The sequence below is a fragment of the Oncorhynchus keta genome, chromosome 1, assembly GCF_023373465.1.
Source record: "Oncorhynchus keta strain PuntledgeMale-10-30-2019 chromosome 1, Oket_V2, whole genome shotgun sequence".
Lineage (NCBI taxonomy): Eukaryota > Metazoa > Chordata > Actinopteri > Salmoniformes > Salmonidae > Oncorhynchus > Oncorhynchus keta.
In genome coordinates this window covers 6,308,252-6,320,751 of record NC_068421.1, presented here as the reverse complement: position 1 = coordinate 6,320,751, position 12,500 = coordinate 6,308,252, and the positions used below count along the sequence as shown (strand labels likewise).

At 37.6% G+C, this 12,500-nt stretch overlaps 1 protein-coding gene and 1 long non-coding RNA gene across 5 annotated transcripts in view; both read right to left on the bottom strand.

Annotated features, from left to right (window-relative positions):
* Positions 1–12,500, bottom strand: part of ryr1b (ryanodine receptor 1b (skeletal)) — a 301,559-nt gene that overhangs the window by 45,179 nt on the left and 243,880 nt on the right. The window contains exons 82-83 of the mRNA XM_052469270.1: positions 7,785–7,865; positions 90–178 (exon numbers count right to left, since the gene is read on the bottom strand). Of these exons, the coding sequence (XP_052325230.1) occupies positions 90–178; positions 7,785–7,865 (170 nt within the window). The remainder of the gene's footprint in view (positions 1–89; positions 179–7,784; positions 7,866–12,500) is intronic.
* Positions 10,437–12,500, bottom strand: part of LOC127910300 (uncharacterized) — a 3,026-nt gene continuing 962 nt past the window's right edge. For 2 of the 4 annotated variants that reach the window (XR_008074245.1, XR_008074211.1), the window contains exon 3: positions 10,437–12,485. This is a non-coding gene — a long non-coding RNA (uncharacterized LOC127910300). The other 2 variants (XR_008074220.1, XR_008074269.1) reach the window with 1 other exon arrangement.

Sequence of the window (12,500 nt, the reverse complement as noted above, 5' to 3'; positions counted from 1 at the left end):
GCAATGCGAAGGAAAGTAATCAGCCGATAAAGAGAAAGATGATTATAATTAGAGACAGAACTGTAGCAGGAGCTATTCAGCAGTTTTACCTGCAGACGGAGCAGGTAGTCCACAGTGCAGATGATGATGTTGATGGTGGTGGTGCTGCCAGTCTGGGTACGCAGATAGTTCTGGAAATCTGCTCAGAGACGAAGATAACAGGATAACACCAGGTGTAGCTTGGGTTAGAGATAACAGGATCACACCAGGTGTAGCTTTGACAGAGATAACAGGATCACACCAGGTGTAGCTTTGACAGAGATAACAGGATCACACCAGGTGTAGCTTGGGCAGAGATAACAGGATCACACCAGGTGTAGCTTTGACAGAGATAACAGGATCACACCAGGTGTAGCTTGGGTTAGAGATAACAGGATCACACCAGGTGTAGCTTTGACAGAGATAACAGGATCACACCAGGTGTAGCTTTGACAGAGATAACAGGATCACACCAGGTGTAGCTTTGACAGAGATAACAGGATCACACCAGGTGTAGCTTTGACAGAGATAACAGGATCACACCAGGTGTAGCTTTGACAGAGATAACAGGATCACACCAGGTGTAGCTTTGACAGAGATAACAGGATCACACCAGGTGTAGCTTTGACAGAGATAACAGGATCACACCAGGTGTAGCTTGGGACAGAGATAACAGGATCACACCAGGTGTAGCTTTGACAGAGATAACAGGATCACACTAGGTGTAGCTTTGACAGAGATAACAGGATCACACCAGGTGTAGCTTGGGTTAGAGATAACAGGATCACACCAGGTGTAGCTTTGACAGAGATAACAGGATCACACCAGGTGTAGCTTGGACAGAGATAACAGGATCACACCATGTGTAGCTTGGGTTAGAGATAACAGGATCACACCAGGTGTAGCTTGGACAGAGATAACAGGATCACACCAGGTGTAGCTTGTGCTTTGGTCAAACCTAGTGTACTATTTTTATTTTGCATTTGAGATGCAGATTTAAGATCTGGGCCTCCAGTGTCAGAGTATGTGCTGATATAGGATCAGTTAGCCTTTAATATCATAATAGACCTGTATAAGATATAGGATCAGTTTAGCCTTTAATATTATAATAGACCTGTATAAGATATAGGATCAATTTAGCCTTTAATATCATAATAGACCTGTATAAGATATAGGATCAGTTTAGCCTTTAATATCATAATAGACCTGTATAAGATATAGGATCAGTTTAGCCTTTAATATCATAATAGACCAGTATGTGTTTTGTCCTATATTTATAGATATATACATGTATATATATTTTTAATCTCAGTCCCCGTCCCCGCAGGAGGCCTTCTGGTAGGCCGTCATTGTAAATAAGAATTTGTTCTTAAGTGACTTTCCTAGTTAAATAAAGGTCAACTAAAAAATGGAATCAGTTTGTCCTTCAAAGTCATTACATACCTGTTTAGATTCAGTCATTTGATGGCACATTGAAACGTGTTATAGGATCAGTTTAGCCTTTAATATCATAATAGACCTTTATAAGATATAGTATCAGTTTAGCCTTTAATATCATAATAGACCTGTATAAGATATAGGATCAGTTTAGCCTTTAATATCATAATAGACCTGTATAAGATATAGGATCAGTTTAGCCTTCAATATCATAATAGACCTGTATAAGATATAGTATCAGTTTAGCCTTTAATATCATAATAGACCTGTATAAGATATAGGATCAGTTTAGCCTTTAATATCATAATAGACCTGTATAAGATATAGGATCAGTTTAGCCTTTAATATCATAATAGACCTGTATAAGATATAGGATCAGTTTAGCCTTTAATATCATAATAGACCTGTATAAGATATAGGATCAGTTTAGCCTTTAATATCATAATAGACCTGTATAAGATATAGGATCAGTTTAGCCTTTAATATCATAATAGACCTGTATAAGATATAGGATCAGTTTAGCCTTTAATATCATAATAGACCTGTATAAGATATAGGATCAGTTTAGCCTTTAATATCATAATAGACCTGTATAAGATATAGGATCAGTTTAGCCTTTAATATCATAATAGACCTGTATAAGATATAGGATCAGTTTAGCCTTTAATATCATAATAGACCTGTATAAGATATAGGATCAGTTTAGCCTTTAATATCATAATAGACCTGTATAAGATATAGGATCAGTTTAGCCTTTAATATCATAATAGACCTGTATAAGATATAGGATCAGTTTAGCCTTTAATATCATAATGGACCTGTATAAGATATAGGATCAGTTTAGCCTTTAATATCATAATAGACCTTTATAAGATATAGGATCAGTTTAGCCTTTAATGTCATAATAGACCTTTATAAGATATAGGATCAGTTTAGCCTTTAATATCATAATAGACCTGTATAAGATATAGGATCAGTTTAGCCTTTAATATCATAATAGACCTGTATAAGATATAGGATCAGTTTAGCCTTTAATATCATAATAGACCTGTATAAGATATAGGATCAGTTTAGCCTTTAATATCATAATAGACCTGTATAAGATATAGGATCAGTTTAGCCTTTAATATCATAATAGACCTGTATAAGATATAGGATCAGTTTAGCCTTTAATATCATAATAGACCTGTATAAGATATAGGATCAGTTTAGCCTTTAATATCATAATAGACCTGTATAAGATATAGGATCAGTTTAGCCTTTAATATCATAATAGACCTGTATAAGATATAGGATCAGTTTAGCCTTTAATATCATAATAGACCTGTATAAGATATAGGATCAGTTTAGCCTTTAATATCATAATAGACCTGTATAAGATATAGGATCAGTTTAGCCTTTAATATCATAATAGACCTGTATAAGATATAGGATCAGTTTAGCCTTTAATATCATAATAGACCTGTATAAGATATAGGATCAGTTTAGCCTTTAATATCATAATAGACCTGTATAAGATATAGGATCAGTTTAGCCTTTAATATCATAATAGACCTTTATAAGATATAGGATCAGTTTAGCCTTTAATATCATAATAGACCTTTATAAGATATAGGATCAGTTTAGCCTTTAATATCATAATATACCTTTATAAGATATAGGATCAGTTTAGCCTTTAATATCATAATATACCTTTATAAGATATAGGATCAGTTTAGCCTTTAATATCATAATAGACCTGTATAAGATATAGGATCAGTTTAGCCTTTAATATCATAATAGACCTGTATAAGATATAGGATCAGTTTAGCCTTTAATATCATAATAGACCTGTATAAGATATAGGATCAGTTTAGCCTTTAATATCATAATAGACCTGTATAAGATATAGGATCAGTTTAGCCTTTAATATCATAATAGACCTGTATAAGATATAGGATCAGTTTAGCCTTTAATATCATAATAGACCTGTATAACATATAGGATCAGTTTAGCCTTTAATATCATAATAGACCTGTATAAGATATAGGATCAGTTTAGCCTTTAATATCATAATAGACCTGTATAAGATATAGGATCAGTTTAGCCTTTAATATCATAATGGACCTGTATAAGATATAGGATCAGTTTAGCCTTTAATATCATAATAGACCTTATAAGATATAGGATCAGTTTAGCCTTTAATGTCATAATAGACCTTTATAAGATATAGGATCAGTTTAGCCTTTAATATCATAATAGACCTGTATAAGATATAGGATCAGTTTAGCCTTTAATATCATAATAGACCTGTATAAGATATAGGATCAGTTTAGCCTTTAATATCATAATAGACCTGTATAAGATATAGGATCAGTTTAGCCTTTAATATCATAATAGACCTGTATAAGATATAGGATCAGTTTAGCCTTTAATATCATAATAGACCTGTATAAGATATAGGATCAGTTTAGCCTTTAATATCATAATAGACCTGTATAAGATATAGGATCAGTTTAGCTTTAATATCTTTAATATCATAATAGACCTGTATAAGATATAGGATCAGTTTAGCCTTTAATATCATAATAGACCTGTATAAGATATAGGATCAGTTTAGCCTTTAATATCATAATAGACCTGTATAAGATATAGGATCAGTTTAGCCTTTAATATCATAATAGACCTGTATAAGATATAGGATCAGTTTAGCCTTTAATATCATAATAGACCTGTATAAGATATAGGATCAGTTTAGCCTTTAATATCATAATAGACCTGTATAAGATATAGGATCAGTTTAGCCTTTAATATCATAATAGACCTTTATAAGATATAGGATCAGTTTAGCCTTTAATATCATAATAGACCTTTATAAGATATAGGATCAGTTTAGCCTTTAATATCATAATAGACCTTTATAAGATATAGGATCAGTTTAGCCTTTAATATCATAATATACCTTTATAAGATATAGGATCAGTTTAGCCTTTAATATCATAATAGACCTGTATAAGATATAGGATCAGTTTAGCCTTTAATATCATAATAGACCTGTATAAGATATAGGATCAGTTTAGCCTTTAATATCATAATAGACCTGTATAAGATATAGGATCAGTTTAGCCTTTAATATCATAATAGACCTGTATAAGATATAGGATCAGTTTAGCCTTTAATATCATAATAGACCTGTATAAGATATAGGATCAGTTTAGCCTTTAATATCATAATAGACCTGTATAACATATAGGATCAGTTTAGCCTTTAATATCATAATAGACCTGTATAAGATATAGGATCAGTTTAGCCTTTAATATCATAATAGACCTGTATAAGATATAGGATCAGTTTAGCCTTTAATATCATAATAGACCTGTATAAGATATAGGATCAGTTTAGCCTTTAATATCATAATAGACCTGTATAAGATATAGGATCAGTTTAGCCTTTAATATCATAATAGACCTGTATAAGATATAGGATCAGTTTAGCCTTTAATATCATAATAGACCTGTATAAGATATAGGATCAGTTTAGCCTTTAATATCATAATAGACCTGTATAAGATATAGGATCAGTTTAGCCTTTAATATCATAATAGACCTGTATAAGATATAGGATCAGTTTAGCCTTTAATATCATAATAGACCTGTATAAGATATAGGATCAGTTTAGCTGTATAAGATATAGGATCAGTTTAGCCTTTAATATCATATCAGTTTAGACCTGTATAAGATATAGGATCAGTTTAGCCTTTAATATCATAATAGACCTGTATAAGATATAGGATCAGTTTAGCCTTTAATATCATAATAGACCTGTATAAGATATAGGATCAGTTTAGCCTTTAATATCATAATAGACCTGTATAAGATATAGGATCAGTTTAGCCTTTAATATCATAATAGACCTGTATAAGATATAGGATCAGTTTAGCCTTTAATATCATAATAGACCTGTATAAGATATAGGATCAGTTTAGCCTTTAATATCATAATAGACCTGTATAATTTATGCTGCAGTAGTTTATGTGTCGGGGGGCTAGGGTCAGTTTGTTATATCTGGAGTACTTCTCCTGTCCTATTCGGTGTCCTGTGTGAATCTAAGTGTGCGTTCTCTAATTCTCTCCTTCTCTCTTTCTTTCTCTCTCTCGGAGGACCTGAGCCCTAGGACCATGTCCCAGGACTACCTGACATGAGGACTCCTTGCTGTCCCCAGTCCACCTGGCCATGCTCCTGCTCCAGTTTCAACTGACCTGAGCCCTAGGACCGTGCCCCAGGACTACCTGACATGAAGGCTCCTTGCTGTCCCCAGTCCACCTGACTGTGCTGCTGCTCCAGTTTCAACTGTTCTGCCTTATTATTATTCGACCATGCTGGTCATTTATGAACATTTGAACATCTTGGTCATGTTCTGTTATAATCTCTACCCGGCACAGCCAGAAGAGGACTGGCCACCCCACATAGCCCGGTTCCTCTCTAGGTTTCTTCCTAGGTTTTGGCCTTTCTAGGGAGTTTTTCCTAGCCACCGTGCTTTTACACCTGCATTGTTTGCTGTTTGGGGTTTTAGGCTGGGTTTCTGTACAGCACTTTGAGATATCAGCTGATGTACGAAGGGCTATATAAATAAATTTGATTTGATTTGATTTGATATAAGATATAGGATCAGTTTAGCCTTTAATATCATAATAGACCTGTATAAGATATAGGATCAGTTTAGCCTTTAATATCATAATAGACCTGTATAAGATATAGGATCAGTTAGCCTTTAATATCATAATAGACCTGTATAAGATATAGGATCAGTTTAGCCTTTAATATCATAATAGACCTGTATAAGATATAGGATCAGTTTAGCCTTTAATATCATAATAGACCTGTATAAGATATAGGATCAGTTTAGCCTTTAATATCATAATAGACCTGTATAAGATATAGGATCAGTTTAGCCTTTAATATCATACTAGACCTGTATAAGATATAGGATCAGTTTAGCCTTTAATATCATAATAGACCTATATAAGATATAGGATCAGTTTAGCCTTTAATATCATAATAGACCTGTATAAGATATAGGATCAGTTTAGCCTTTAATATCATAATAGACCTGTATAAGATATAGGATCAGTTTAGCCTTTAATATCATAATAGACCTGTATAAGATATAGGATCAGTTTAGCCTTTAATATCATACTAGACCTGTATAAGATATAGGATCAGTTTAGCCTTTAATATCATAATAGACCTGTATAAGATATAGGATCAGTTTAGCCTTTAATATCATAATAGACCTGTATAAGATATAGGATCAGTTTAGCCTTTAATATCATAATAGACCTGTATAAGATATAGGATCAGTTTAGCCTTTAATATCATAATAGACCTGTATAAGATATAGTATCAGTTTAGCCTTTAATATCATAATAGACCTGTATAAGATATAGGATCAGTTTAGCCTTTAATATCATAATAGACCTGTATAAGATATAGGATCAGTTTATCCTTTAATATCATAATAGACCTGTATAAGATATAGGATCAGTTTAGCCTTTAATATCATAATAGACCTGTATAAGATATAGGATCAGTTTAGCCTTTAATATCATAATAGACCTGTATAAGATATAGGATCAGTTTAGCCTTTAATATCATAATAGACCTATATAAGATATAGGATCAGTTTAGCCTTTAATATCATAATAGACCTGTATAAGATATAGGATCAGTTTAGCCTTTAATATCATAATAGACCTGTATAAGATATAGGATCAGTTTAGCCTTTAATATCATAATAGACCTGTATAAGATATAGGATCAGTTTAGCCTTTAATATCATACTAGACCTGTATAAGATATAGGATCAGTTTAGCCTTTAATATCATAATAGACCTGTATAAGATATAGGATCAGTTTAGCCTTTAATATCATAATAGACCTGTATAAGATATAGGATCAGTTTAGCCTTTAATATCATAATAGACCTGTATAACATATAGGATCAGTTTAGCCTTTAATATCATAATAGACCTGTATAAGATATAGGATCAGTTTAGCCTTTAATATCATAATAGACCTGTATAACATATAGGATCAGTTTAGCCTTTAATATCATAATAGACCTGTATAAGATATAGGATCAGTTTAGCCTTTAATATCATAATAGACCTGTATAAGATATAGGATCAGTTTAGCCTTTAATATCATAATAGACCTGTATAAGATATAGGATCAGTTTAGCCTTTAATATCATAATAGACCTGTATAAGATATAGGATCAGTTTAGCCTTTAATATCATAATAGACCTGTTTAGATTGTCATCTGATGGCACATGGAAACGTGTCACTCACCGTTGTTGTGTCCCTCACAGAGCAGCTGCAGGAAGCGGAACAGGTCACAGGTGAACTCATCATCCGCCATCACCTTCTCATCTGGCCACAGGAACACAACAGGGGGTCAACTGGGGGTCAACGGGGGGTCAACAGGGGGTCAACTGGCAGTCAACAGGGACACAACAGGGGGTCAACAGGGGGTCAACTGGCAGTCAACAGGGGGTCAACAGGGGGTCAACACAGGGTCAACTGGGGGTCAACTGGGGGTCAACTGGTAGTCAACAGGGACACAACAGGGACACAACAGGGGGTCAACAGGAGGTCAACTGGGGGTCAACTGGCAGTCAACAGGGGATCAACAGGGGGTCAACTGGGGGTCAACAGGGGGTCAACTGGCAGTCAACAGGGGATCAACAGGGGGTCAACAGGGGGTCAACAGGGGGTCAACTGGGGGTCAACAGGGGATCAACAGGGGGTCAACAGGAAGAGCGTGTTGTTGTTTGTTTATAAGTGTATTGGAGTGTGTAAATACAGTGTCGATTGTTGTTTGACTGAGAAAGCAAGGATGAATAAGAAGAGTTTAAAATGAAGGATTAGGCCTGGTAACAATGTGTGTGTGTGTGTGTGTGTGTGTGTGTGTGTGTGTGTGTGTGTGTGTGTGTGTGTGTGTGTGTGTGTGTGTGTGTGTGTGTGTGTGTGTGTGTGTGTACGGGTAAGTATAACCACAGTATCACTCTCTACCCTCGTTAGCAGGTTAGTAGCTAAACCACAAAGACCTCAGACAGATCGTCCGTTAGTCCCTGTCCACTGGCCAGCGGACAGACGGACGGCAGATGGAGAAAGGGAGGAGTCAGACAGGAGAAAAGAGAGGAGGCAGTCAGGGGGAGGAGCCAGACAGGGGGAAAGGGAGGAGCCCATCAGGAGGAAAGGGAGGAGGCAGTCAGGGGAGGAGCCAGACAGGGGGAAAGGGAGGAGCCCATCATGAGGAAAGGGAGGAGCCAGTCAGGAGGAAAGGGAGGAGGAGCCAGATAGGGGGAAAGGGAGGAGCCCATCAGGAGGAAAGGGAGGAGCCAGTCAGGAGGAAAGGGAGGAGGAGCCAGATAGGGTGAGGAGCCATATATGGGGAAAGGGAGGAGCCTGTTAGGGGGAAAAGCCATATAGGGGGAGGAGCCAGAGCCTTCCAGCCTTCAATACTATAGTACTGACCACAGCTTTGGTTTTATCTGCTCTCTCCTCAACACACACACACACACACACACACACACACACACACACACACACACACACACACACACACACACACACACACACACACACACACACACACACACACACACACACACACACACACACACACACACACACACACACACACACACACACACACACACACACACAGAGAGCACAGGAACTTGGCCAACAACCAGGGATTTAAACACACACACGTCAACCATCAATGATGTGACATTGAAATGGTCGTGACGGTGGAGAGGACAGAGAATGATGTGACATTGAAAATGGTCGTGACGGTGGAGAGGACAGAGAATGATGTGACATTGAAAATGGTCGTGACGGTGGAGAGGACAGAGAATGATGTGACATTGAAATGGTCGTGACGGTGGAGAGGACAGAGAATGATGTGACATTGAAATGGTCGTGACGGTGGAGAGGACAGAGAATGATGTGACATTAAAATGGTCGTGACGGTGGAGAGGACAGAGAATGATGTGACATTGATAGAGTTTTCACAGAGGACAACATCATCTTCTGTGACAGAGATAGAGATAGGGGGAACACAGGAATACAGAGAACAAATCGAAGAGATCTGTATATCACAAACACAAAGTCACACAGTCATGCAATACAGATCTACTGAACTCCACAAACTCCAGTGGGTGTGTGGTGGAAAGACAAGGGAACCAAATCACATGTACTGGATACAGAAGCAGGGGGTACAGTGGCTTGCGAAAGTATTCACCCACACTTGCCATTTTTCCTATTTTGATGCCTTACCATCTGGAATTTAAATATTATATATATATTTTTTTTTTTTGGGGGGGGGGGGTTGTATCATTTGATTTACACAACAAGCCTACCACTTTCAAGATGCAAAATATTTTGTATTGTGAAACAAACAAGAAATAAGACACAGAAAACAGGAAACTAGAGTTCCAAAATCTGTGATTGATGGAAAAGACAAAATTGACCAAATGCACCTGCATCTCGGGCTAATTTGGCACATTTTCAACTAGCCCAGTCTGAAAAGGTACAAGCAGGCTTAATTTCCATCCCTTCTGACACCCCATGTAGATAGTAGTCAGATCTACAGAAAGGGCCTACAGTAGCTAGCTTCCTGGAATACAGCGAGGATGGATGCTGAGTGGAGATTGAACTGAATGGCTTGTAGGGATCAAGGGTTGGTTTGTGGGGTTTGATCCTCTTTACTCAACTGCTCCAGTTCTTCACATGTTATCAGAGTTACAGTGGCTTGCGAAAGTATTCAGTCCCCCTTAGCATTTTTCCTGTTTTGTTGCCTTACAACCTGGAAGTAAAACAGCTCTTTGGAGGGTTTGTATCATTTGATTTACACAACATGCCTACCACCTTGAAGATGCAAAATATGTTTTATTGTGAATCAAAGAAAACTTGAGCGTGCATAACTATTCACCCCCCCCCCCAAAAAAAAAGTCAATACATTGTAGAGCCACCTTCTACAGCAATTACAGCTGCAAGTCTCTTGGGGTTTGTCTCTTTAAGCTTGGCACATCCAGCCACTGGGATTTTTGTCCATTCTTCAAGGCAAAACTGATCCAGCTCCTTCAAGTTGGATGGGTTCTGCTGGTGGGTTCTACAGATTCTCAATTGGATTGAGGTCTGGACTTTGACTAGGCCATACCAAGACATTTAAATGTTTCCCTTTAAACCACTCGAGTGTTGCTTTAGCAGTATGCTTATGGTCATTGTCCTGCTGGAAGGTGAACCTCTGTCCCAGTCTCAAATCTCTGGAAGACTGGAACAGGTTTCCCTCAAGAATTTCCCTGTATTTAGCACCATTCATCATTCCTTCAATTCTGACCAGTTTCCCTGCTGATGAAAAACACCCCAACAGATGATGCTGCCACTACCATGCTTCACTGTGGGGATGGTGTTCTCGGTGTGATGTGAGGTGTTGGGTTTGCGCCAGACAGCATTTTTCTTGATGGCCAAAAAGGTCAATTTTAATCTCATCTGACCACCTTCTTCCATATGTTTGGGGAGTCTCCCACAGGCCTTTTGGTGAACACCAAACGTGTTTGCTTATTTTTTTTCTTTAAGCAATGGCTTTTTATCTGGCCACTCTTCCATAAAGCCCAGCTCTGTGGAGTGTACGGCTTAAAGTGGTCCTATGGACAGATACTCCAGTCTACGCTGTGGAGCTTTGCAGCTCCTTCGGGTTATCTTTGGTCGCTTGTTGCCTCTCTGATGAATGCCCTCCTTGCCTGGTCTGTGAGGTTTGGTGGGCGGCCCTCTCTTGGCAGGTTTGTTGTGGTGCCATATTCTTTCCAATTTTTAATAATGGATTTAATGGTGCTCCGTGGGATGGTCAAAGTTGCTGATATTTTTTATAACCCAACCCTGATCTGTACTTCTCCTCAACTTTGTCCCTGACCTGTTTGGAGAACTCCTTGGTCTTCATGGTGCCGCTTGCTTGGTGGTGCCCCTTGCTTAGTGGTGTTGCAGACTCTGGGGCCTTTCAGAACAGGTGTATATATACTGAGATCATGTGACAGATCATGTGACACTTAGATTGCACACAGGTGGACTTTTTAAAAACTAATTATGTGACTTCTGAAGGTAATTGATTGCACCAGATCTTATTTACCCTGGGACCAAACCCGGGTCTGTAGTGACGCCTCTAGCACTGAGATGCATTGCCTTAGACAGCTGCGCCCCCCGGGAATATCTGCTAGCATGTTACCTCTAACTTCCCTCACACAGAGACATAAAAATGGTATCTACGATTTCATCTGACTCAGGGGAAGAACATTAAAATGGTATCTACGAGTTCATCTGACTCAGTGGAAGAACATTAAAATGGTATCTACGAGTTCATCTGACTCAGGTGCAGAACATACAAATGGTATCTACGAGTTCATCTGACTCAGGGGCAGAACATAAAAGGGATTCATTTCCAAAATCTTAAAAGTTAAAAGTAGCACCGTGTGATCTTTTCTATCACAGATAGCTGTCTTTAATTACATTATAGGGGAAAGTGAAAAAATGCACAAGAATCTGAAAAAAAGCAAATGTCTTAGGAAACGGGGGCTTTGTCGACTCTCTACTGCGGTTGCAATTCATTTCAGGTTTGATGAGACACATCAGCACAGGAAGAGCCTCATGGCTAGAAAGGATATGGATATTTTGTCAAATTGCCATTCAAAGTAGTTTTTTTTTGCACTTTAGCTAACCCTAACCGTAACCATTTTCCGAACCTTAACCGAATTCTCGTAACCTTCTAGGTTCACTTTCCTAACCTGCTACGTAAGATGTCCTAACCTGCTACGTAAAGATGTCCTAACCTGCTACGTAAAGATGTCCTAACCTGCTACGTAAGATGTCCTAACCTGCTACGTAAAGATGTCCTAACCTGCTACGTAAAGATGTCCTAACCTGCTACGTAAAGATGTCCTAACCTGCTACGTAAAGATGTCCTAACCTGCTACGTAAAGATGTCCTAACCTGCTACGTAAGATG